The sequence below is a fragment of the Pyrgilauda ruficollis genome, unplaced genomic scaffold (genome assembly GCF_017590135.1).
Source record: "Pyrgilauda ruficollis isolate IOZ18807 unplaced genomic scaffold, ASM1759013v1 scaffold24, whole genome shotgun sequence".
NCBI lineage: Eukaryota > Metazoa > Chordata > Aves > Passeriformes > Passeridae > Pyrgilauda > Pyrgilauda ruficollis.
Window position 1 is genome coordinate 9,562,139 of NW_024523648.1, and position 27,093 is coordinate 9,589,231.

At 38.3% G+C, this 27,093-nt stretch overlaps 1 protein-coding gene across 1 annotated transcript; it reads right to left on the reverse strand.

The window, feature by feature from the left end:
• Positions 1–22,052: 22,052 nt before the first annotated feature.
• Positions 22,053–26,279, reverse strand: FBXO5 (F-box protein 5). Its single transcript, XM_041469995.1, has 4 exons — positions 25,549–26,279; positions 25,179–25,269; positions 23,831–23,992; positions 22,053–22,620 (listed from the first exon to the last, which is right to left on the reverse strand). Exons 1-4 carry the CDS (start codon positions 26,268–26,270, stop codon positions 22,369–22,371), a joined length of 1,227 nt encoding a protein of 408 aa, XP_041325929.1. The 5' UTR covers positions 26,271–26,279; the 3' UTR covers positions 22,053–22,368.
• Between the last annotated feature and the right edge of the window lie 814 nt (positions 26,280–27,093).

Below are 27,093 nucleotides of genomic sequence, written 5' to 3' on the forward strand. Positions count from 1 at the left end.
ATTTTCCCAGCTTCTATGGCACCTCCAGCATAGGTTTTAGTGCTTTTAATTTCCTTCCTGACATATTTTTTTTGCACAATAGTCCAATAGAAAATACATGGCTGTTAAACATGTTTTAAAATTATAAAATCAATGCTAATTTTTAAGGCTTAATAGGAATATGCTAAACAAACCACATAATATGTGAAGAAAATAAGAAAAAAAAGGCTGTGGAAAATTCTTGTAGGAAAGCATTTACTTTATGAACTGCTATACCTATCAGTATTCAGAATGCTATTTTGTCTCCTAGTTGGGGAAGAACTGAGGTAAGATGAAAGAGGGAAGACAAATAATGAAAAAAATTCTTTACTTTTTGTTATAATAACATTTGAACTTATAGATCACTCCCTACTAAGGTTAGCACAGATTTAACCCACTAACATTAAATATTAATGTTTTATCTTTCTCTTGCATTTTAAATCAAAATTTAAAAATCTGTTTTTTCCCAGAAGCTAGCCACAGAGACTAGAAATCATTTTTCTTTTCATAAAGCCATTTTTATTAACAGGAAAATCTTGATTGTAATAGCTTTTGGATTTCTGTAACTTCCAGAATAAGAGCAGAAGCAGTTCTCACTTAGCTCCTTAGCTTTTGGAACTGTTAATGATTATATTTCTGATTAAAAACAGGATAAAAAAAACCATGTCAGGGTGTTGGGCTTTTCCATAATCACCTCATTCTGGGTGGAAAAAAACCACATGAAACAAATGAAAAGTTAAATATTCTATAAACATTCTATAAACAAACAAACAAAGAAGGTTTGTATCCCTACATACTCATGCTTTTTATCAGTCAGAAGAAACAACTTCTAAATCCGAAGTTATAGTTTTGAAAACATCAAGTCAAAAAAGAAATTGCAGCTCCTAGGATTAATTTTTCTTATCTCCGCTTTCAAACGTTTTCCAATATTTTCTGGAAGTTTTGAAAGACACTTGAGGACTTCAGGAATTTAAAATTTAACAATGAGCTGATCTAGAGATTTCATAATCAAAATTGTTCCTGTACTATAGCAAAGATTTATTGTATCTCTTGAAGCTGAAAATACAATGATATCTCCTACAAGGATGTGCAGGCTAGCCACATAGTTGCTTAGGTAAGAAGGGAGCTCAAATTCTCCAATTTCTTGCTCAAAGAAGGCCAGTGAAAGCACCTTTAATCCAACAAGTCTGTGTAAAAGGCAGCTATTTGAAAACATTCAAGCCTTTAGATCATTCTACAAAATAATAACTCTTCAAAATCAGATGTTTATGAATAGAAAAGCAGGAACATGTTTTAAATAGAAAGTAAAAAGTCATTTATCTTTTTCAAGAGATTAATTTCATACTGGAATGATCCAATGTACTCTGCAGAAGAAACGTGAAGGCAACAAGCTCTTATTATTACTTCCTAGTAATAACTGAAGATTAAAGGTTTTGTTGTCTTGAGCAGGTTAGAATGCATTTGTGTGGGTTCCATAATATAATTATAATTACACTGCACAAAGGTGTGAGAGCTGAAGTACCATTGTATAGTACTCATGGCTTGAGATGATGGGCAATGGGCAGATAGCTTGTTTTAGCATCCTGTTTGAAGATTAAAGCTTGGATGATAAGAAATAACTTATTTTCTCCCTATCATATATTGGTGAAACACAATAAAGCTCTGGTAATCAAACAAATGTTCCAACCATGGTAATGAGCATGGTATAAAGAAATTAACAAACCAGATAATTCAGTAAATTTCAACTTCCAAACCTCAGCAGAACTGTAGACACAAAGGGACAAAGAGGAATTTTCTGGGAGAAGTTCATGTTATCGCAACATACCTGCTAGTCTGAGAATAATTTCAAGGTGCTATTAAGTAAACCATGCATCCACCACAGAACTGAATTTACACATCAATAAAACATTGTAGGCTTGCATAACAATTTGGAGTCATAGAGTAAAAGAATCATGGAATGGTTTGGTCTGAAAGAATCTTAAAGACCATCCAGTTCCAACAGCCCTTCCATGGACTGGGACACCTTCCACTAGACCAGGATGCTCAAAACCCCATCCAGCCTGGCCTTGACACATCCGGGGTTGAGGCATCCACAACTTCTCTGAGCAGCCTGTTCCAGTGCCTTACCACCTTCATAGTAAAGAATTCCTTCCTAACATCTAATCTAAACCTGCCAGTTTTCAGTTTTAAGCCATTCCCCATTGGCCTACTGCCACAGTTCCTGATGAAGTGTCCTTCTTCAGCTTCCCTGAAGCCCCCCTTCAGATACTGAGTGGCTGCTGTGGGGTGTTCAGGCAACATTCTCTTCTCCTAGAGAGTCAGTGATGACTCTACAACAGAAGGAACAATGCTCATGTGGGTTTGTCCTGGGTTTTTTGCAAGATCTGATTTCTTGGATTCGATTGCAGACAATCCTCAGATTTGGGGTGTGCATAACCCAATGCAGTAGTCTGTGACCCAGGAAGTATTAACATAACATTCTTAAATAAATCACAGAACAAAAAAAATATCTCAGTTGAGAACTGTACTGTGCAAGTCCCTTCCAACTCAGCATATTATGTGATTCTATGTTTCTAAGATTTTTTTTTTCCTTTGAATATATTGATGGGCCCATAGATTTTGTTCTGAGAAAGATAACTGAAAGAGAAAAATTTGGTCTACTAATTGAATGATAACACTCAGCTCACTGAAGATATTCTTCTCTTTCTCTAAACACTGTGATAGGCTTTTGTTCCTTATAGAATATTTCTACCCAGACTCTGCATTTACGGTGAGGATTTCTTTCTGAGTCGTGCAAGTGTGTTTTCTAAACACCCTGGAATTCAGCACAAGCTAAAGATGGAGGCAACAGGACAAATGCAAGGTCCTTCATCTGGGAAGGAAGAGCTCCTTGCAGTTATGCCATTTGGGCTTGACTGAGGAGAGCAGCACTGCTGGCAAGGCATAAGGTGTGTTGGCAGACACAGAGTGAACAGGAGCCAGCAGTGTGCCATGGCAGCAAAGAGGAACAACAATATTCTTGGCTGTGTGACTAGAAGAGATGGATGCTTTACACAGTATTCCTTGTAGTATTTCTACAGTACTGCATTCAATTTTGTGCTTCCCAATACAGGAAAAACATAAACAAACTAGGGTGGAGTTAGTGGAGGACCACCAAGTTGGTGAGGGATTGGAGCACTCACCCTGTGAGGACAAACTGAGAAAGCAAGGCTGGTTCAGCCTGCAGCAAAGGTGGTTCCTTTCCTTTCTGGGGTTCTTTTCTGCAACTCCCCTACACCTCTGGGAAAATAAGTGAGAAGATGGAGTAAGGCTCTTTGCATCAGGAGGGTGAGATATAATGGGCAGAGATAAGACTGAGCAACCTGGTGAGCACACAGCTGACCCTGCCTTGAGCAGGAGGTCGGGCTGAACACCCACACCTCAATGTCCCTTCCTGATGAATTTATCTTGTGATTCTATGCATTCTCAGAAAAGAAGCTGAAGAGTAGAAAAGATAACAGCTAACATGAGTTACCAATATTTTGCTGTTACCAAAGCAGCAGAATCATCCTGGCATGGATAAAGTGGAGCAGACTTGCGAGACCCTTGCAAAAAGGTAGGGAATAATCTGTCCTTTGCTTCAGTCATGAGAAGGAATAACATTAAATTGTAAAAACAGATTCCATTGCCATGTGTTCTTCCTTTCAAATGATATTTCTTACTCATTCACTCTTCTGAAGTATATATGAAGCCTCATTTATAGATTTCTGTCTCTACTTGCATGATCTTCCTAGTATTTTCTGTCCTGCTTGCTACTCTATGTACTTGAGATAAATAATAATCATAGTAATCATAACAATAATAAAACACTTACTTTTTATTTTACTCTAAAACATTGGGGATGTGATAAAGGATAGTAAAGAAAAAAAGGGAGTCTGAAAGACAGAATTCAAGCTTTGGTTTTAATTGGCAAGAAAAATTGTACCTTGGTACTGAGAGAATATGCTTTAAATAATTTCAAAATTGCCTATAAAATTAGTTACATCAAGATAGACATTTTGGTTATATTTAACATAATAACAAAAAAATGAGGAGGAAGAAAATTAGCTGTGGCTCATCAGAAGAACTGTTATTTCTTGCAAAATCAAGCACTGCAGCTCTTAGGTTCAGGATCACTCACTGAATAAAGTCATACACTTCAAGAGGTTTAATCTCAAAAATGTGGATTTTATCACTTATGTCTGATATGAAATCAATCTACACTGGATTCTACCAGACCAGAGACATTTAATAGGTGCTATTACTATTCTAGTCAACTTTTAAGATCATTCTCAGGCCAGATTTGTATTTCTAGAAAACAGAAGAACTAGACATAATGTCGGTAGAAAAAAACCTACTCTTTGTAAATGAACATTTTAAGGAAATCAGGAAGACTTGCACATATGAACTAATCTTACTTATCCTTTACTTCACATAAAAATTTGATGAAAACCACTTTTAGATATTCTTCTTCTTGACAAAGATCTTAAAGAATTTATCAACATCTTTGCAACATTGAATTACAATTAGAAGGTGCACAAATCTCAAAATTATAATTGGCCAATGTCTTTTTTAAGTCATCTTAAAAAGAAAGAAAAATGTGAAGAGTTAAGTGTTCTTCCAGTAAAATAATTTTCTTGAAGACATATGAGGAAGTATCTCCATGGAGATCTCCACAAACCAAGGAGCAGTATTTCTTATAACCTCCCTCAACATCAATAGGGTGCAACATAGATAATCAGAATATCTGATTTTTTTAAGGTTAGGCTCCAGAAAGGTTCAGGTCTAAATTCAGCAAAATAGATGTAGAACCTTAGGCATCTAACACAGAGTGCAGAATTAATGCAGTTTGAAGTATAAACAGCTTTGCAGAAATAAAGAAAGCAAAAACCAAAACCAGAACCAAACAAACAAAAAACCAAAAAACCAAACCCAACCCAACACCCATCCCCCCCACCCTCCACCCCCCAAAGAAACAAAGCCAAGAAAATCAAATTAAAACCAACAAAAACTTCCTCTGGGAATATTTATAGAGTTGCATATGAAACCATTCTTTGGAGATTTTTCTTTCTCCATTCCCACCACGCTGCCTGCACCAGGAAGTGGACGTGGCTGTTCAGGATAGAAGAAAACTGGTCCCAGTCCCTTCCTGATTCCTTCAAATTTCCTGAGATTTACCAGTCAATACCACATCCCATTACAACCATTTTCCTGAAAGCCAGACTGCCTGGCTTTCAGGAAAGAAAATGTGAGGGCACATCTGGTGGGCAGAAGAAAAGTGTCTCTGAGGTCTCAGGTAGATGTACTACAGGTAAGTCAGAACTAGAAAAAGAAACCTTTGTTCCACCACAGACAATCTGGAGAAAAGGAGCTTTCTCCTGGAGAGGCAGATGCCATGTTGCAGTGGAAGTTCTCCCTCTCCATTCTTCTTCTGTGTTTTCTACTACATAGTTAAGGAACAGGCAATCATCATCTGGCAAATACTCACACAGTCAGTCTAAACAGTTAATTTCTGTGCATTTCTGACTTTTAGAACTTGCTTTGCAATTGCTTCTGCATATAAAATGCCATTTGTATATTTGTTTGTATATTTGCTGCTGGCAGCATGAAGCAAGCAAAGATCATTGCCAGCTTTATGCATACTACTGCAGATCAGTCTGAAACTAATAAAGGCTGGTTTTTACTCCTTAACACTGGCCTTTTGTTGAGTTTCTGTCTAATATTCTACCAAATAAACAAATCATGTATAATTTAAAAGGGCTAAAGAAGACTGTCACCTTATATACAACAAATTTTTTTTATAAATAAAAATTATGATGAAAACAAAAAAACCCCACCATGAGCATGCTTTATGATAAAAGTCCTAAATTCCCATTCACTTCTTCATAAGGAATGAGAGAAAAGCAGGATTTCTTATTTTTTTCCTAATTGCTCTAAGTTGTGGTATATAAAAATTGCACAACTGCATCTGAATGTCTTCTTTAATTGTAATTTGTAATGAAACCCTTTATGCTTCCTACATTGTCCTCTGTCTCAACAACATTAAATTCCAATTTGTTGACATCTGGTCCAGTCCAAATCAAATCAAAGACATTTGACATTGCAGAGCTGTATTCAGCAAGCTTTCAGACAAACAGCAGAGGTTGCACAGAATTTGTTACACACCACAACAGATCTTCATCCTCAGTACACACTGAAAAACAGTGTGAGAATCAAGTACTAGAAAAGAAAGAATGAAGAATTAAAAAGGGATGTCTTGTTCTTTCCAATTTTAGGTAACCATAAAATAGAATAATTCCACTGAAATCTGCAGAATATTACTGTGAAAAAAATAGAGAAATTACATTTTCTCACCTTGAACAAAAGCTGTTTGATTTTAAATAATTGGATGACTTTTCTGTATTCACAAATGCAGCATTCTAGTTCCCTTGTAATAAAGACATAAACAAGCTTTCTCTAACCTTCATCTCCCTCCACAAAAACTGTCTACTTGAAATTTTGATGTATGTAATGAATAAAACTTTTCTTAGGAAAACTGAAGCAGAGGTCAGTAAAGCAAGTGAAAGAAATGTAGTAAGAAAGATAATTGTACATGCAAGGCCTAGGAAGTGAAGTATCTGGGTGGCATTAATTATGTCATTCCTTCCAGTGCAGAGCTCATCAGGTAAAATGTCTGTTGTGATTTCAGTAATGCAATGTGTCCTCTTGACTCTACAGCCCCTTAGGCTATCTATGTCCACATCAACCAGAGCACCATTTGGAGCCATGCTGATCCATTCTGCTCCCTTGCTACATCCCTTGGGTTAGGCCTTGGAAGGGAATCAAGCATCCTAAGCTTTTAGACAATTAGAGAAGTTTAATAGGCAGCATCCAAGGGTTGAAGTAAGAGATGTTTTCTCAGAATATCACTACACAATTCACATGTATTTTGAGTTAATTTGTCATTATACCCTAGCTAGTGACTGCAGCACTCCCCTCTGAAAGATCATTTTTGGTCTATGAGGTTACATTAGACCACAATAAAAAAGAAGTTTGCTTTGGGATTTTATTCATTGGGATTGTTTGGGATTTTACTCATAATTTACTCATATTAAATACATATGATTTACTCATATTAAATAATTAGCTTAGTAAAGGTAAAGACTTCCCTGAGATGAGATGATGATAATGAAAACTTCAGCCTAGCGCCAAATACTGTCAACAGAAAATCTTCCTTCCAAAGTGTGTCCTTCCAAAGGCCAAAAACTACTTATCAACATGTAACAAAATATGAGCACAACACCCTCGATCAGACCTGGCTTGGTGATTGACCTCAGCCAGCTCTCCTTTAAACAATGCATCAGTTTTACCATCAAAAACAACTTACAGGAGGATGTTAATGTCCTCCCCCAGCTCCTGCAGCAGCAACTGCAGCAAAGCCTGGGATCAGGTTGGGGAGGGAAGATGAAGACAGAAGTAAGCTGGTAGGCACCTCCAGCAGCCACTTAGCAAAGTTAGGTACAATGTTGTGTTGGTTTGTAACTATTTCTACAAAAACTAAATATGAAGGATAGAAAATTTCCAAATCAAAAAGGTTTGAGGAGAAGAGTGGAAAAAGCCCTGCTCTGGAGACTCTGCAATACTGAGGTGCCATGTGCCAAAGCTGTGAAACAGCCCTGTATACCTCAGGCCTATTAAAGTGCAGTTTCTCTTCTCTGGCCTCAATTCCTAAACCTGAAATAAGCAAAGAAACAGCACAGACATACCTAGCAAGAAGTGCTTCATGAGAGGCTCCTAATGGCAGTAAGTCACCCGAGATGGTTTCATGGGCTCTGAACATCCATAGGCACAGGCTGGCTAAAGGCCTCTGTCAGTAGCAGAGCCTGTCCTCAGTCTATTTCTCAGTACAAAAGAGTGTAGATATGATTCAGTGTCATGCACCTCCCCACTCCCTCTCTAGTAGAAGAAAGAAGCTCATCCTGTACTCCTCCACCTTCCTCTCCACCTCCAGCTGTTTTGAAAGAGCTGCCTGTCATATTTAAAGCAGACCCCACCTTACAGTGAATAACAGCATCTAATAAAATTCTGGGGCACCAAATCTCTCTGCATGCCCTGAACCCCTGAGGCTACTTAGAGCTTCATGTCTTGCCTGTGGCAGAAGGGTGGGTGACCCAGCCAAATCACCAGCTGTTGAGTCACAGGTAAAGGAAGGGTAGCCACTCCTTGCATGTGCTTCCAGGTGAGACCCATATACCAACGTCAACCTCCTGTAGAAATGTCTCAGCTGCCATTGTTCTTCCAGTCACTGGAGGGAGTTACTGCCATGAAAGCAAAAGGGGAATACAAAAAGAAGGCAGTCGTGACAGCCTGCCAGCTTTTCCTCCCCAGCCTCCAGGCTTCTATGTTGGGCAGAATGGGCAAAGCCACTGCTTCTCCACTAGCACAGTTCCCCATAGCAGTGGGGAAGAGGATGGCTGGAAGCACAGCAGCTGCTGCAGCCTTCTGGAGTCAGCTCTGAGTCACCACACAAACACAGCACATCATTATCACCACTTAGCATGCATGATGACCAACACTTTCCACAAATGGCTAATAAATGTCTATCACTTCTATTTTAGCCTTCCCCTCTTATTTTATTGAGTCCAATTTCTCATGCCAGCACTTCACAAGCATCTTGGAAAGCAGCATTCAAAGTGTCTTCTTCCAGACTTTCAGTTATACATATCAAAGATAATTACATTTTAGGCAGTAGCCTGGAATCTGTCAGCACTGAAGCTGTATTCCAGATGAGGGAAGTGTCTCTGGGCTGGCTTGCTCCAGAAACAATCTAAATGTAGAGCACATGGAGGTGCAGGACAATACCTGCTCCCCTTTCCACCTGCTCTCCCACCGTGACAGAGACTTTTTCTCTTGCCTTGCTGTGCTGGCAGATCTTTGGATGTATCTCTAGGACTACCTGCATTACTTGAATAATCACCCCTTTGAGGAGAGGTTGAAGAGCCAGGCAGAAGTATCCTGAAGTCTAAATCAATTTTAGATTAACTTAGGTGTAAATATTCAGCTGGACTGTGCCACTCTAGAATATTTTTCTCCTTGTACAGAGAGAAACAGTAGCTGTTAGCAGTACAATGGCTGGGAAAGATACTCCACAGGGGAGCAAGTTCTTAACATTGTTATTAAGGAAACATCTCATAAAAACCTTTCGCAGATCTGAAAACTCCTTGCTGAATTGTTCAAAGCTATAAACTCTCAGCAGATTTTCAAGAGTATTGCATAGTTTTCTTGCTTTGCTTTTCTGCTTGGAAAAAGCTTGTTTGTCTCATATTCTCAGTATTTTAGCAGCATCAACTGAATTGAAAAATCAGTGTTTTTTCCTCTGGAAGAGTGCTAAAAAGAAAGAATTTACTAAATTTATTGTGATTTAGCCACAAATTTATAGTGTATATAACATGATGATTTGCTCAATTTAACACATTTATCGATGAACCTAAATATATGCCTGCTGGGGTTTAAACTTGACAATGACAACACAACATGATCTGCCATTTATATATTTGCAACACACATTTTGGAGCTAATTCACTGCTCATTCAATGAAGAAGAACTTTTACATTCACTGCAGTTATTCCAAAATTATGCTCACAGAATTTGAAAGAAAAAATAGCCCCATAATCCTTACAGTATAACAGAAATTCTCTATACACAATTTGGACTAGAGCCTCATATGCCGTGAATCATGTAGGTGTTTTGATTTAGAACAGCTGAAATATCTGTCTCACCAAAAATAAATTACAGGCTTCATCTGAGAGGTAAATCCCTGGGAATCTTTGGCTGACATGGAATCTATGTGCTGTTTTCACATGCAGAGTCTGGGTATTACCAGCCAAAATCTTAACTTGCTGAATATTGCAGGTTATACTCAGGCATAGCTAGTGCAAGAAGGTCAGGAAATGAAGCCATACTTTCAGCTCTTAGCCACCTCTTCTTCCTAACTTGCAGCAGAAATTTCAGAAAAAAAAGGCTTTCTTTCCATTTCCTTGACATTGCTCAGGATTGGAGGTCTTTTTTTTCCTGCCCTTCTATGATCATACACAACCCTCCTTATCTCTCTGTTTACTCCTTCCAGGACAGGACAAAATGCATCCTTTCTATGTGTCCAGGGTGAAACAGAACAGAACCCCTTCAATTCAGCTAAGCTATCTGAGGATGTGTATCATTCTTGCACTTTTCTTCCATGGCACTGTTAGAGATCTGCATCTTTCCTAAGAAGGGATCAGATCTATACATGCATGGTAATTTATTCACTATAACCGGTTTTTAAGTTCGGATTGGAGGTCTATAACTATCTCTCTATCTATCTATCTATCTATCTGTCTATCTATCTATCTATCTGGTGTACTATCCTTTGGGAAACAACAGAAACTGCGCACATTTCTTACAACACCAGTGCATTTTTACTTCTCTCTTAAACAGGATTCAGTCACTGGAAACAGGAATAAGATGAGGTAGTGTGACACAGTCAGGAGATATCTTAACGCTCCAACCTGTATTTTCTCCATTGATCTGCTTAGCTTCCAGAGATTTTTCTAAACTTTATCCCTTTGGTTAAAAATCTGAATGTGAACTGATTGCTACCCAACAAATTATCTCACTGCCATAAATAATTAAGAATGTGGGGCAAATTCCAATCACTTTTAAAATGATGTAGTTTCAGTAAAGATCATTCTGTATTCTAAAACCTCAGCTGATTGCGTTACAGCAGCTTAGCTGGTCCACTGTGGCTGTCTTTATGCAAGCAAATTGTAAGTTGCCTGAGGAGCTACCTGGGCATAGCAATACTGTCTTCTAGTGCTAGAACCGTGCTATTAGCATGTACCAAGTAACTTTTTCCCAAATAATTCCTGGGTACTGTTCCAAAGTTGACACTGAATGGACATTGCTACAAAGAGGTCACATGCCCATAGCCAGCCTCTTTTGGAGGCACTGGGGATTCACTAACACAGGCATGGGCTGTTCTGTACTAGTTAGCCTCAGTTACTGTAAACATTTCTGAACACTTTTCTTTTGCCAGCTTGTAGCTGTGGGTATGCTCTAAACTCTCTCATATTGCAAAGCAGAAAAAAATTATTCTGAACACCACTGGATAGCCTTTAAATAAAGTGCATCTTGAAAACCAGGACTAAGATTGAGTCCTGGGCCTGTTTTTACACTCAGCAGTGGTTCTTGGTTCTTAAACCTCTGTAAAATACTCATCATACAATTGATGCCTAAAATTCAGTTATGTTATGAATGCCTTGTAGTGTAGTATATATTGCAGTTATGGCGACTAGCATTCCACAACAAATTAAGAACATACTCTAGTTAGAAAACCTGAGCTGGGATAATTAGATGCTGAGCATGGCTCTGTTACATAAAGATTGCAAAGTATCTCTTCTTGAAGTAAGGGATAAGTATGCACATGTAGTCTGTGTCTGCAATTAATAATATAGCAGTGCTGTCATGGACAACAGGATCAATAGATTAAACCACCCCCAACCTCATTATAATTCAACAATGTAGGAGGAGAAGGTCATGGCCATACTCAGGGGTTAAAATTAAGAGGAAGATTCATTAACTTTGAATCCACCTCATCATGCCTGCAAGTCTGTATACAGAGACATGGCTTTACATTCTTAATAAGATAGGAAGCACTAGGAACTGAAAGAATTAGAAATAACTTCAGCGAAGTAGAATTTAAAACTAAAGAGCATTGACTATAAAACAAGGTAGTAATTCAAGAAATATGTGTGTTCTAAGCAACACTCATAAATGCATCAATAAACAGATAAATTAAATTATATTATCTTATGTCGAACTCTGATATTTTTCTGACATTACTTTTGGAAATTAATGACAATCAACAATGTAGGAATGCTGCGCTTTAGTTCATGGCAAAATAGGACTCAAAACATTATGCATGACAAATATCTAATGAAAGAAAAAAATCTTTGGTACACACTTTATTTTGTGACCTTTGCCTTCCTCCTTTTTTGTAGAGGACTCTTACTTTGGAGCAATGTGTGGGTACTGGTATGGTTGTTGACATCACAGAAAGATTAACGTGATAGCAAACTTGAAACCGTGGCCATGTTTAGCACCAAGGATGTAGGGTGGCACTGATGGCATGAGCTCCTACACTTTTTATAGCCAGCCTTGTAGCAGGAAAGAAAAGTATCACTTCATTAGCGTAATGATTTCTACAAGTTTGTATCCTTGCCCCAGCAAAGATCAAGGATTATATGCGCATGCGCTTTCACCTGCTTGTTTTATGCCCACTCAGAAAGCAGGTAAGAAGATGGTTCTGTCTTCCCTGTTCTGATATTAAAGCACTGACTGTTTTGGGGTTGTTTTGTTTTGTTTTGTTTTTTAAGATGTTATCCACACCAGGTATTTTCAAATTCAAAGGGGTAGTCTCCAGCTGCTTCAGGAGATGGGATGGATACCACAACACCAGTGGTGTGAAGGTGGGTGGTTGCACTTCCCATGCTGCTAGGAAGGAAGTGGCCCAAGCAGTGAAGCACTTCTGTGGGAATGTTTATACAGTGCTGGAAAACAGCACCACTCCCTGCCAGCCTGTTCCCACCTGCTTCTGGCTGGCCAGAAATGGGGAGTACAAAAGTACTTAAAATTTTATTTAAAAACTCAACATTTGTTTGCTCTGAACATTATTCTCTCCGAGAGAAGAACCAAGTCTTCTACAACCCTGTCTTTGGTTAAAATAACAGTAAATGATTTTCAGTGTTCCTGCTGTGAGCTTTGCATGGTAGAGTGCTGTAAGCTGAGAGCAGAAGTTCTGTATGCAGTACCTGCATGTGTGAATGATGGGACATGACAGAAATGGGGTGCACGTGATACCCATGTCCATGTCATACCAGTGTAAAGAGCAAAGCTGAGGGGCAATCCTGGACTCCCCAGCCTGCATTCAGGATGGTGCTAACTCAGTTGCATGTCTGGTCTTGGATAGAACCTGTCATGCTACCTGCTTGTTAAGAGCATAGGCAGAGAATTCACAAGTCTGGAAAAATAAAAAGAGAAAGGCTCTGCAGGCACACCATCATTACATACTCATACTGAAGGCAAAACAGATATCTGAGGGCTAGTTTTATATACAAAAAAATCTCTTGGACAAGCACTTACTAATTAAGGAGACTCAGGTTCCCTTCAAGTCATACCATGTTCTATGTTCACAATGTGGACATTACACTGGGGGACTCCAAGTAACAAATATCAAACTTCAAGATGGCAACTTTTGCTCCATTTCTGAATTCTCTGGGATGCAGAAAGGTTTACTGAATTTTTATTCTGCTATTGGACATAAGTGTTTTCTTTTGGAGTTTTTCCTCAGTGATCATTGTGTAAGATGACCTTGTGAAAGTTTGAGTCTACTGACTCAGAAAGTCTTAGCTTGAAATATAGTAAAATATTCTGAAACGTTTGAAAATTGAAATTTTTCATCAGCATTGCAAGAATAAGATGATGAAAATCAAGAAATATTAAGCAGACAACTATTTTAAAATTGCACAACCTTTAAATCAACAAATTTGAAATGACACAGCATATACAAAGAAGACAATAAAGTTTTGTTATAGAGATGTCCTGTACTCTCTGAACTAAATTCTATGATCTCTCAGATCTAGATTATATATTCCCTGTACTTTCCATGGTGTTTAAATTTCAGCATAAATAAAAAAAAACCTACATGCTACTAACTGCTCTGAATTTAAGTCATGCTAACTGAGGTTTAATACAAAAATTATCATGATGTTTTTTCATCCTCCTCAGAGTTAACATTTATTACCTACAAAACACACCAAGACTAGAACGACATTGAAAATACATACAGTGGGGGTTTTTGTGGCAATTTTGTAGCAGCTTCTAATACAATATAGCAGCATCTCTCAACCAAACTCATACAGAGGATATATCGTGCCTTTGAGTGTTCTGAGTTCACCAGCAGATGAAATCCATTTCTCAGTAACACAAATACTAGCTTAATTTACAAAGATTTATGGATCAATTTCTTGCCTGTAGGCTGTGTATCACAATCCTTTATTGAACTCCTTTCATGCCCTTAAGTGCAAGCTAAAGGAGAAGCCTTTTGGATCACATTTCCCTCCATGTTAATTTTTAAAATTAAGTTCTTTCTTGCTTTGGACAGGCCTTGGAGATGCTAGCCAAAATATTTGTTGTCTTTTAATTTCTAATCCTTCAAACTTTTTCCACCAGGTGTACGGCTCACTACCAGCAAACTGTGATACTTGTGGTGGCCTGAAAGGGAGCATTCTCACCTACGCACCAGTTTAAAATCTGATTTTTTAAAGCAAATACCTCTTATCATACTGGATTAAATATTTCCCCAACTATTCTAAGCTGTGTAATAAATAATAACCATGTATTTCCCCTATAACCCTAGGAAGCTGGATTAAAAACTGAAAGCCAAATCACATTATTTCTAGTTTGTTTTTCAGTAGAAACAAAGACACGGCATACATATTTTATTTTTCATACTCTCATGATTTGCTGTTCACGAATTTATAAAAATGATGTATTTTCAGCATTTTTTATTACAAAAATTTCTGCTAAATACTAATAAAGTGAAAGACATGTTGAACATAATGTTTCTCCTTCCCTTTCTCTGAAAGGATCTGAGGTAATGAAAAAGCAAAAGAAGAGGCTAAAATCCCATTCAAAAATGCAATTTATCAGATAAAAATATATACCTGCAGTTATACTTCATGTTCTTTATATATTTTAATAAGGTAATAAATTAAGACAAAAGCTTTAATAAACACACTTTACATCTTGAAAATGGGTCAAAAATATAAGTGTAAAACTCTGCAAATTAGAACTAAACTCAGTACTTAAAAAAATGCATTGTATAATGTCCCTACTTGCAACTAAGTCCTAGCACAATAGTTTACAGAGACTTTCTAATTTCTATGTGTAACGTATTTTGTTTTGAAATTGGATAAATTTTCTGTAAGCTGGAATTAAGTATATAGATAACTCTGGAATAGGAGAACCTTTTTCCCTGAATAAAAATTTAGTTGGTTCATAAGAAAGAATTTCTGTTCGTATGGCAATGAAAATATTCAGAAATATTTTTGAACTTTACAGTTATATTTAATGACTTCTCTGAAAGAGAACCTACTAATTTAAGATCAAAGGAACAGAAATAAATAGTAATTTAGCTGATGGCTTTTCTTTTTTAGCTTATAGTCCTTGTAAGCCCATATTAAATCATATACTTAATTTATTCAGGAAAGATAGCAAAGGAAAAGCAATATTTACCCTCTACCATCCTCTCCATAATTAATATCTGTTAAACTTTGGAAGCTTAATCCACTGGTCAAGTAGCACGTGTTTTCACTTGGAAAGACAACTATTTCAGCAGCGATAAATATTTATCCTGGTTCTATACAGGAGAATAAATTTCTGGTTTTATCAGCTGCATAAACAGTGATGTAGATGTAGTTATGTGATGTAGACTTAGGAGGGCTAGGAGGGCTGTGCAAATGTACATCACTTATCTGCACTAAGAAGTTGCTTCAAAAGGTGAATTTCATATGAGAAAGAAAAATAAAGATATTTGTTACCTTTGATCTTCACTTGGCCTTAAATGAGCTGAGTCTGTTTTTTTATAATTTCATACAATCTCTTTTATATCTCTATAACTGTATCTATATATATATATTATTTCATCAATAAAGTAACCAAATTTTAAACATTAATGAACTACTCTTTCTTTTGTAGACAATCCCTCACATTCCCAGAAGTTTCATTGCTTGCTTGAGCACCATGTAATACAAAATACAAATCTTACTAAGACATGCACATCCAGTACCTTTGATTTTGTACTGGTGATTCTGGTGATTTTGGTGTCACCAGAATTTAAGACATTTATATGCAGTAAAGTAAGTACAAAGAAAGCATTTAATTTGCTTCAGTGTCAATGTGTATGGATAGGAAATCTGAAAGAATTTTAATAATATCTGAGACTGCCATGTAAACATAATGCAATATATAGAATTACCATCTACATGAGAAACTGTGAAAACATTGGTATAGTGAGGATAAAAGGTTCAGAATGAACAGTGAAAATCTTGCTCTTGATCATAACTCCAAGGAAAGAATATGTCTTCTGTTCTGCTATGTTAAGCAGTAAAAGAGTTGTCTTAATCTTTTTAAGAAAGTCAGCCTTCAGGAGTGAAGATTATCAGCACTGACAAGAGAATAACTCTATGAGTATTAGCATGCTGAGAGTATAAATATAAATACTAAAAAGTGTACTTGTTATCTACTACATGGTTAACTAATTCATGGAAGAGTACTGGGACTGTGGTAGTGGTGTAAGACATTGAGACATCTTATTCTATATATTTTACATGTGTATATAAAGTACAAATACTGAGAATATAACTGCTATTTAACAGAGGTGAGGAGGTCAGAACAAATATGAACTGCTTATTTTGCCAAAAACCAGTGCTAATGTGTATACAGTGAGGTTGGAAGTCCTGTGGTATTCCTACTGGTTTATTTATCTTAAACATATGACAGCTTACATGTTTCTTTACCCTGCTTCAGAGGGCTTTTACTACTACAGTCTAACATCACAATTTTTTACACAACCATGATGTGCCACAAAGAAAGAAAGGGACATGAAGCAATTCAAACTTTCTGGATTTCCTACTGACACACAGATTTTTTATTGTTGAGTACATAAGTAAATATGTTGCAGAGAGTGAATGTTATGCTCCCTGTGGCAAGTATTTTTAAGGCAACACAGAGCTTTTTAATTTAAAAACATCATATGCATTTTTACAAGCAGCTGGTGTTTAAAGTATGTTTGTAAGCAAATTGCAGTTGATGTTTTCTCTGCTAATTTGGTACCGAGGGACAATCTTGAAAATTAGATCTACATATGACTAACAAAAATCTGTTGTACAATGTAATTAACTGAGCCAAGGTAGACCCCCAGAAAATGACACTAAACACAAGAGGTAAGTCTCAGAGCTCTCGTGTCATATGTTTGCATTATGATTCATGCATCAGCCTGCTCCAGTGGAGCCTCTGGAAGCAGCTTCCATCCCTGCTGAGCAGGGGCACTGCGCTCTCTGCCGGCCGCTGAGCTGGCACGGGCGGAAAGCAGAGGGGAGTTTTGGGAGGCGGTGGCCACCACAGCTGTGCCCATCCCAAGTCCCTGGTGTGGAGCTGTAGCTGCCCTGCGTTAGCCCTGGAAGAGCTGTGCCTCCTGCTGAAACACGCGGGAGTGCCTCCCGAGCCCAGTCCCTCTGCGCCGCAGCCGGGGGCTGCCCGGCCTTCGCAGGCCCACAGCAAATACTTCGGGTTGGAGACACCCCGAACCTTTCCGTGTGAGTCTGACTCGAGGGCCTGATGGAGCCAGAGAGGCTTTTTAACCAGCATGAACCATTACTGCCTTGGTCTCGCTACAAGGAAACATCAAATGCCCAGAGGCCTTTGTTTTCCAGCCCGGCCTGGCACATTTACACCAGCCAAGGGCAACAGTACTACTGGCACATCCCAAAAGCTATTCCAGCACTTATGAAGTGGGCAATAGGGCAGTAGGGGGTTCCCTCCCTCTTCCCAGACATGCACTTGCACGGCCAGATGACATCCTCAGGGCTGTTCTTCAGGCCATGGCCCTGACACTGCGGCTGGCGAGGGCTGCAGAGGGCTGGCTTGAATGCTGGACTGAGGAACTCTGAGGGCAGCTCTGAATTCAAAAAACAGAACAATATAAAACCTTAAGGGACAAAACCTCAGCTGCTGCTGAACCATCTCAGTGGCCACTGCAATGTCTGTTCCATCGTTTAAGTCTTGCAACTCTTTCTGCCTGCTGCTTTTATTTTGTGTTGGGAACATCAGCACTATGTTTTGACCTTTATCTTCAGAGGAGATACCATTCTGACAAGGTTATACTAAAAGTGAGTGGCCCTGGCAATTTTTACATCCTTAGGTAAATACAAAAATCTGGGAGTTGTCCGTCTCTGTAAGTCATCTTTTGCTCCATATTTCAAATATATTAGAATGGGGATCTTTTCATCACGGCAAGTGTCTTCAAAAATCCAGCCTCTATCACAGTAATGGCCTGCTCCATCCTTGCATTCAGGTAATGGCATTTCAGCTCCAGATGCCAGCCCCTTCTAAGCACATTGGAGGCACTCTACAAGAAGGGACGAATGTATGCTGTGACTGTCAGATATTTTGGAAGTTGGCACCATTAGCTCCTGCCCGAAGACACACCAAGGTGGCAGCAAAGCTGTTGGGCTGTTGAGTTGTTCAGCATACCTCCATCGGTCAGGAACACTACATCCAATCCCAGGCAAAGCACTGTTTGCTGCTTCCTCCAGACCTGCGCCGATGGCTTCATAGGACATCTTGCCCCCACTGCTTGGGAGTGGTGACTTTGCTCTCCAGTTGTCACCATGAGGGCACACGGTGGGCAAAGGAAAAATCGTGTTTGGGGCAGTTAATTGCTCCTTGAAGAAGGCATCTGCATTTTGCAGCACAACAAAGCTTTTATGAAAGGCTCCTGTGTATTTTTAAGTTTAGCAAATGTGTACATATCCTACACAAATATGTTTGAAACAAATGTTATAATCAGTAATGGAATTCAATGTTTGGGTTTTGTTCTTCTGGTTGCAGATTTAATGTGATTCCCCATGACTGTAGTAACTACATCTACAGCTACAGTTATTAGAGGAGAAGGGAATACACTCTGTGAACAGAGCAAAAGGAACTCAGTGAACCCAACTTCATTCAGTGAGTGAGTCAAGAGCACCATCTCGTGGTTTTCCCTTTCCAGAACAGATTTCATTTTAAAAAATCTCTATACTACAGCATATTTTCCTCAAAAAGAAAGTCCTTGGCTTTGGGAGGTGGGAAAAAAATTCTTATTTATAATCTTAATCTAGATTCCTTCTTTTTGAAGTCTCTAAATCAGGGCAGACTTTATATTTTAGGGCTGAATATACAGAATTTTTGAGAGTGGTCACTGACACAATTATGAATTATACACTTAAAAAAAAAGACCAAAAACGAAAACATTCAACACGCTAAAATTTTGCTTCCTTTCAGTGAAACTTTGTCTAGGGAGAACATATCTGGCATATGTTGCAGTTTTGCCACACGTTAGAAATCAGGCTCTGAGGTGATCAGCTGGGCTAAGGTGTCAGTAGCTGCAGACTTGAGGGTTGTTTTTTCTCGTTTTGATTCTTACATGTCCCACAGTCCTCAGAGAACAAAGGCTTCTGCTGGAGGATATATTAAACTGATAAGTGCATCCAAACTTGTCCGTGTTTATCCATGTGACGATCATCACTATCAGGCACTTCAGCTTCTCTCCTTGCTGTGGTGAGAGCGCTGAAATCGCCTTTAATGACTTGAAGAAAGGTGCAAGCATCTTGAGCAGCTCCTCGAGTTTTTCAGGACAATATCATATGTGCAAGAAAGAAGATCTGTAAAATGCAGATACTAAATATTGATTTCAGAAAGACCTAAGTGCCTAGCTTTGTCTGTCTCCCAGCTAGCTTTAGTATGAAGGAATAATCTGTCTTCACAGCTGTTCAAGCTGGGGGAAACAGCTGCTAGACACAGGAATTTGCACAGCAGAGGAACGTCCCACCCTTCCTCACCATGCAGAGCCACTGCTATAGATAAGTAAGTAACTGGAAGAAATCTGTACTTGCACCAGGAGACTCTGGCAGCCTGCAGGTATTTATCACCCTCTGTAGATCTGAAAGGCGTATGCAGTGTGGGTAAGCAGCTTATCACATTCCTGCAAAGTCACTGGGGCTGCCAACTGCTGAGTTTGAAAGTGCTTCTTGACAACAGCTGCAGTACCTGAGGAGTACTGATCTCCATATGGCATCGCCGTGCTCTTGCCCTGGTATGACTCACACCGATTGCATATCAAAGGCAGGACCAAGATAGCCCAGCAGAGGCATTCACAACAATCTGCATCTAGGACTTTCACACCTTCGGCACACAAATCACTATCCTCAGCACTCCTTGGGGCACCTACTACTAGTAACACCCATCATCCTCACTCTCTGAGGACCTGCTTTCTCCCTCAGCAGTACTGCTAGCATGCCTGGGTGGGGACTGATTGTCCACCTTCTTTTTCTGCAGCTCACCATTCACTGAAACTATTTAGGAGGAGACCAAACATCCTGCGATTTTCAGTAAGATGCATGGTTTTATTCAGGCTCCATGCTCAGTGTTATTGGGCAAGGTTTGAAATGCTGGGCAGGATTAAGATCAAGAAATAGCTGTGCCATCCTAACACATCCTATGCATAAGAAAATTGTGTTGATAACAGATCAAGGTCCTTAAGAAGACGCCACTCACCTGTTGAAGGCTGCAATCTTGACTGTCTATTCTGATTAAAACTAAATCTGGTAAGCAAGGATCTGAGGATCATATAAATCAAAAAGGGTTGGGCAAGTGAAAACAGCCGCAGCAGATGCATTACAGCTTGGCCAAAGCTTCATTAAGTCAAATAATTTGACCTTTCCAACAAGGTTTCAGGTATAAGGTAGTTGCTCCTTACCATTTAGAAGTTAGTGAAACATGTCCATTTTTTCTCTCTTATCTGGAGGTAACAAGGAATTTTTCCTTAAAATTGTTCATGAACAGATAAATTTCTACAGCTAAAAATTAAAAAAAAAAGGAAGAAAAAGAGCAGCTGTTCTTTACTCAGTGTACAAATTGTTAGGCCTACTAGAAAGTGCATTGTTACTTTAGAAAGCTCAAAAATATGAGAAGTTAAACTTGATTTATCACAGTTTGAAAACACAATTTTAATTCAAGTTATATGTTACAGTGCAACACCAATCTAAGACTGAATGTCTGTGCCATATTTCTTGAAAATACAATAGGAAATAGCATTCCTGTTCAGATCACATTATCTGCACTCTTCAGGGCACATGAATTTCAGTGGACAGATGAAAATTTTAGCAAATTTTGCTTGTAAGATTTCTTATCTATGTGTGCTCAGCCTAAGACTTGCTGTGGTTTTATATGCATCAAGATGGTACCGTCTAGATACCAGAATAAATTATAATAGGATTACAGATTCACAGGATGGTGTGGGTTGGAAGGGACCTTAAAGATCATCTAGTTCCAACTCCCCTGCTGCAGACAGGGACACCTTTCATTAGACCAGGTTGCTCCGAGCTCCATAAATACTTCCAGAGTCGGGCATCCAGTTTCTCTAGGAAACCAGTTTCAGTGTCTCACCACCCTCATAGTAAAGAATTTTTTCCCAATATCTAATCTAAACCTACTTTCTCCTAACTTTGAAGCCATTCTCACTTGTCTTGTCACTACATGCACTATAGTTCAAGAAGCAGGACTACAGTGAAGCGCTCCCAGTCTGTTATTTACTTACCAAAGTGGGAAAAAACACCCCAAATAATTCCACAAAATTATTAGTTTATTTCTTGAAAGCTTGCCTTCCTGTACTGTGGGATGGGGAATATTTTGCTGCCAGTGAGATAGTTTGGCAACAGCAGCATAAATCCAGCCAAAAGAAAAATTTCCATTGAAATGAAAAGGAAGTGCTAGCTCTATTGACACTACAGGCAATTACTGATAAGAGCCTTTAGGTAAGATGCAGGAATACAGCATGACAATGGATTCAATACACTGCTTTACACAAACCCAGGAGGACTTGCCCTTTGTTGAATCAACAATTTAAAGAAGCACATACTAGAAAACCTGCAAAAAGAGCATGAGAAGCACTTAGGATGATAAATAGGAAGGCCAGACTTGCCAACAAAGTTGTTGAGAATAATCATTTATTTTCACATTTACAAAACAAATATGAATAATATTTACAAATATATACAAATATTAAAATTAGCTTGTGAATTCAAAAAAAAGTCAAAGTATTTTTTAGCAGTACAGCCAACATACAGTACTTTTTTTTTGAACTTAGAAAAGGTTCAAGAAATGAAAGAAGTAATGAAGAGCAATTTCAGCCTCACAAAAGAGAAGCCATCTGAGAAAATAGTATTATTAATGTCCACACTTTAAAATCAAAGGTAAAGCTTTGAAAAGCCATAAAATCTAGTCTCCCTCATATTTTCACATTAAAAGGGGCTTCACTCACCTCACTCAACAGCACTAGAAATGCTTTTAAAACCTTTCTGAGCAGGGTGATTAAATAGTACAGAGGAATAAGAGAATTAACCATTTTTATGAATATGGAATAGCAGAAAGCAATCTCTTTGAGAATGACTAAAAAAAACTTCTATGGGACATTTGCTAATTTGTACTGGGGGGGATGGATCACAATCTCTTTAGATTCTGTTTACTTTTCTTAGTCCCTGGAAGTGGTCCTGGTGCGGAGTTGTGTTTCACTGGTTTGCTGCTCACACAGTCACTGGAGCTGTGGTAGCTGCACATGCACTTGGTGCAAAAGTCAAAGCCACAACTTTCACGATTGCACGTTGCTCTTTGGAGGTAGGAGTCATACTTGGCAGGTGAGCCACAGCGATGGCAGGCTTTAAGGCTTTCAGTGTTTTTCAAGTTCCTGGCAGCCTGTTGGAAAAAGCACACACAGAAAATCGTGAGTAGAAGGTAAATACACTCTCCAAACACTTAATGATATTATCTTAGTGCCACAAAACATAACTTCTCCTAACGTAAGGAGACAAACTAAACGCTTAGCCTAATTCTTGTTGCATCAAATTCTGATGGAGTTCAGAACAGGAATAATCAGGATATAATTGCAGGTATTTTGGAACTGGAATAGAAGTAGCCAATTTAAAATTCTTAATATTTAAAAGCTAAAGGACAGGCCAAATCAAGCCTTCCTGAATCTTCCAAACGTCATTCAAGGATGGTGATGTAGTTGTGTACAGATGCATATATCAGGAATTGAATTTTAAGACTTCTACTGAACAGTTGTAAATCTATATTCCTAATGCTACAAAGTCCTATATAATAATAGTATAGCATCTTGATTATACTTTCCAGTGACCTTTCATCTTTTTCTCTAATTGCATCAATTTGCAGAATAAGACTTGAGCATAAAACCTTTTTCTAGTTAGGAAAATCTTTTGCTTGCTAACAAGCAATAATTTTCAATAAGCATTTTTAAAAGTCTTACAAGATATAAGTGTAGGTCTACATTGTGAGTATGAGGGGAAAAAAAACCAGCTTAAGAAAAATAACAAGATGAAGAGGAAACAGGCTGCTGGCAGTTGTTGACAAATGTGTGACACACTATAAATAAGTAGTTAAAGTAATTTTAATGCCAGGTTCACAAAATACCCCACAGAATGATTAAAAGAAATACACATTGCTAATTTTTTATAAAATCAAAACTAAGAACTATTAAGTCTTTGGTATTTTTCTGGGTTTTTTTTCCTAATTGTCTGTCAGTTTTGAAGCAAAGTTGACAGGTTTTGTGACATTGCTTATCTGGAAAATATGTGATTCACTATAAACCCATAGAAAATAATAGGAAATTACTAAATTCCTTCATATCTGAGAAAACAAAATTTCACTAAGTGAAATTCTTAAGAAGGAAAAAAAAGACGTAGGACATCCCATATGTCAATATTCTCTCCACTTAGCTTCTGACATTGTCTTAAAATAGGCATACTAAAAAAAAGCTGGCTGCCATATTAATAAGAATTACAAACATTTTAAAGTGGAGATGCTACTTTCAAAAATATGCTTTACAAGGTGATTGTTTGCCAGACAACATGAGAGAAATTAAAGATCAGTGGAAATCACCACTTACCTCAGAAAACTCTGTGAGCCTGCTGTGATTCCTAGATGCTTTGGATCTGGTGCTTTTTTTATTCAAGTGTTTTGGTGGGGTTGCTTTCTGAATGGAAGCTAAGGACACTCTGTAGAGAACATACTCTCTTGTTGCAGCATGCTCTGGTGCCTTAGTGACATTCTAATGAAAAGAAGAACAAAGACTTAAATTTGGGACAAGAACTTAACTGACACAGATTTTTTTGTGTAATAGAAGTAATTAAGTAATTTTAGATTCTTCCTCCTGGTTTCCAATAATAAAACATCACACCAAGGAGTACTACTGATTTTACCATAACTTTCACAGTTGCTGCTGTTGTAAATGCACAGAACAGCTCCCTAGCTCCTGGACAAAAACCAGCCATCTTCTATTATATAATCCTATTTTCATATTAACACAGATATTTAGGCAGAGCATGTAACCTATTCATCATAATTTTTAAAAATTAAAATCAGTACTTCCAATTCTTTATGAACAGGAATGCTTGAGGCTTTCTTTGTGAAAAATAAACTCCGCCCACCAATTTTCCAAGTTTCCAGTTCAAACTGAACAAAAAAGCATACAATAGTGTGGAAGAAATCAAACTTTATGGAATGAATATTCAGTACAAATATTTCCCTCCAACAGCACTGTAAAATACTTAAAAAAAATTTAAACTGGTTAACAACCTTATCCTGTGGCAGATCCTAAGCCTTTGTTTGTTCTTTCTCTCCATCTCTCAAGAAGGAAAAACACTTAGTGTTTTAAGAGTCCTGACTTGATAAAACTCTAGTCTAGTGTGGATGGATCAAGTATTTTTATTTCACAGGACAGAGGCATTAGGAATAGCTCATAGTGGAAAAAGCTTTTCAGTTTTCCATAGCAGGCATGGTGGGCTTCAGAGACTATGGCTACAAACAGAGATCCTGATTCACAGAGCCACCTGAGTGATTTATCTCAGTCTTCCTCCCTTCTGGATCAGTGGGAATGCTGAAGCAAGGAAGTTCCTGCTGGGAGACTCTAGGGCTTGCCCAGTGGGCTGTGCTGGCAATGACTCTTTCCTTCCTGCCTTTCTCTGTAACACAGGACTTGTGGAACTCTTAAAACATCTGTATCTGTCCTTGGGTCACCTTCTCAGTCAAGTTCCTTGGGTTCCCCAAAGTCCTTGATGTAACTAGCAATACTTGAGACAAGGCACCCTAACAGGACGAACTTATACACTCCAGTGACAGTTTTCAATCTAGGAAACTTATCTGTGATCTCTTAAGTGTAGGAGGAGACCTGAAATAGCAGAAAATGTTCTGCAAAAATAGCAGAAAAACACTGACGGTTCAGTGCAGAAACTTACAGAAAGGTTTTTCACAGCTCTGCTATACATTTGGAAAATCCATTTATCTTCTTGTAGAATCTTCTGCCATGTTGTGCTGACTTTGGCAAAACTGCAACAATACAAACACATCAGTTGCCTCCTAGGAAAGGGATTTATTAAATAGCAAGAATAACCTTTTTCTTTTATGTAAACATAGAATATGTTTACAGTTGTAGTCTTTAATTTGCCTTTTAGGGAAAAGACACATTCTCCATATGTATCACAGCTTACATAACACATAATACTAAACATTAAGTAAATGTCACAAAAGCCCCATATCTAAACCATTAAGGCATCTGATTAGGTTTTTTCCTTTCCCAGTGAAATACAAAGACATCAATATACTTACTTTACTAAATCCATCTCGCTGAGATGCCTTAAAATGTTTGCTAATACATGCTTCAGGTCCTTTTGGAAGAGTTCAGCGAGAATGTCTATTCTATCTAGTCCCATTTTCTTTCCAATTAAGTTACAAAGTTCAAATTTTCCCCTAGAAACAATTCTATCTACAGCAGCCCAAGACTTGAGATTTCTTTTGCCACTTTTTTTCAAAGTTGAGCAAATTACTTCTTCATAATGGATTACGGGCAACAGTGTCTTCTTTGAAAACTGTTCTTGTTTTTGGTTCTTCATGAGACAATGCTTTGGTGTACCACAGAGGTTCCCAGCCAAAGGTAAACTATCCTCATGTTCTATTGCATCAGCATAGTGAGTACTTAACATAGAGGAATAACCACTGTCCTCATTAAGTTTACTGCTTTCCATTGCCTCCATTTCACAGATACCTTCATCAAGTCTCTGGGTTACTTGGCTGTTTTCTTTGTTATGTATGGGTCTTTCTCCATCTTCAAGATCTAGGTTTCTGGTGGCTGCATGGTATGAGTCACTGAGGAGTATTTTCTGATGTTCTTCTGCACAGCTTTTACAAAACCCTTCCTCATAATTCAAGGGGCAGGATTTTTCCAGTCTTGTTTTCTCCAGAGCACATTTCAATGGTGCAAACCCAGCACGAAGAGACGCGCAATCAAAATCACGTTTCATTTTGCAAGAGCGGTTAAGGTTCGATTTCATTTTGTTCTTTGTATTCTGCAAGAAACAACAAGGGCAGTATGAAAACACAGCATAAACTAGATCACAAATTTTTTCTCTTATAAAGACTCTACCATGCTTGCCTTCTGCATTATGAATTTTATGCTTTTATCTGACTCACCCTCTAAAACATCTAAAATACAACTAATGGAACTAAGGATTAGAACAGCCACTGATTAAATCTATTTAAGATCTTCCCAAAAATTAGTCTTATGCTGTGTATAACTAGGGAAAGAAAATTGAAGGAGTGATGTACTTGGTCACCATTTCACCAGCATAGATGAGACACACCAGGGCTTCCACTTCCTACCATAAAGGTAGCAACATAGTCAAGACACTTGAGGTCCCTGCAAGGGACACCAATGGCAGAGGGTCCATGAGTGACCGCAGGCCTGTGCAGGCCAGAGAAGCCTGAAGTTTGCATCCAAGACCAGAAGCAACGCTGCTGCTGCAGCCAGATATCTGGCATTTTTGAGCAGGGAGGAGGCTGAGGGGCACAGTAACGGCTTGAGTGCTCACATGTGTGAGTAAAATACAAAGAAAAGCAGCCATACTTAAATAATGGTCGGTGAAATAAAGGCTTAAGCAGGATTTGAAGAGGGTGGGAGATCGATAGGTATCATAGGAGAATTGAGCTTTTCTTGCCCTGTTCCATTCCCTTCCCCCGCGAAATGTGGTGCTATCTATATTAACAATTGCGGGGGGATGGGCGAGAGCTGAAGGGGAGAAGGAGGTCATCTCTCCCCAGTTAAATCTAAAGGGAAAATAAATTTCAACATCCTTTGCAATGCATAGGAAATGGAAG

What these genes read in the sequence shown, in the direction of transcription:
- FBXO5 (XM_041469995.1), bottom strand. Translation starts at nt 26,270, where the DNA reads ATGAAATCGAACCTTAACCGCTCTTGCAAAATGAAACGTGATTTTGAT. An exon ending in AGCGAGATGGATTTAGTAAA is followed by an intron (nt 25,270 to 25,548) that starts GTAAGTATATTG and finishes GTATTGTTGCAG; the next exon opens with TTTTGCCAAAGTCAGCACAA. An exon ending in GAGCTGTGAAAAACCTTTCT is followed by an intron (nt 23,993 to 25,178) that starts GTAAGTTTCTGC and finishes TCTTTTCATTAG; the next exon opens with AATGTCACTAAGGCACCAGA.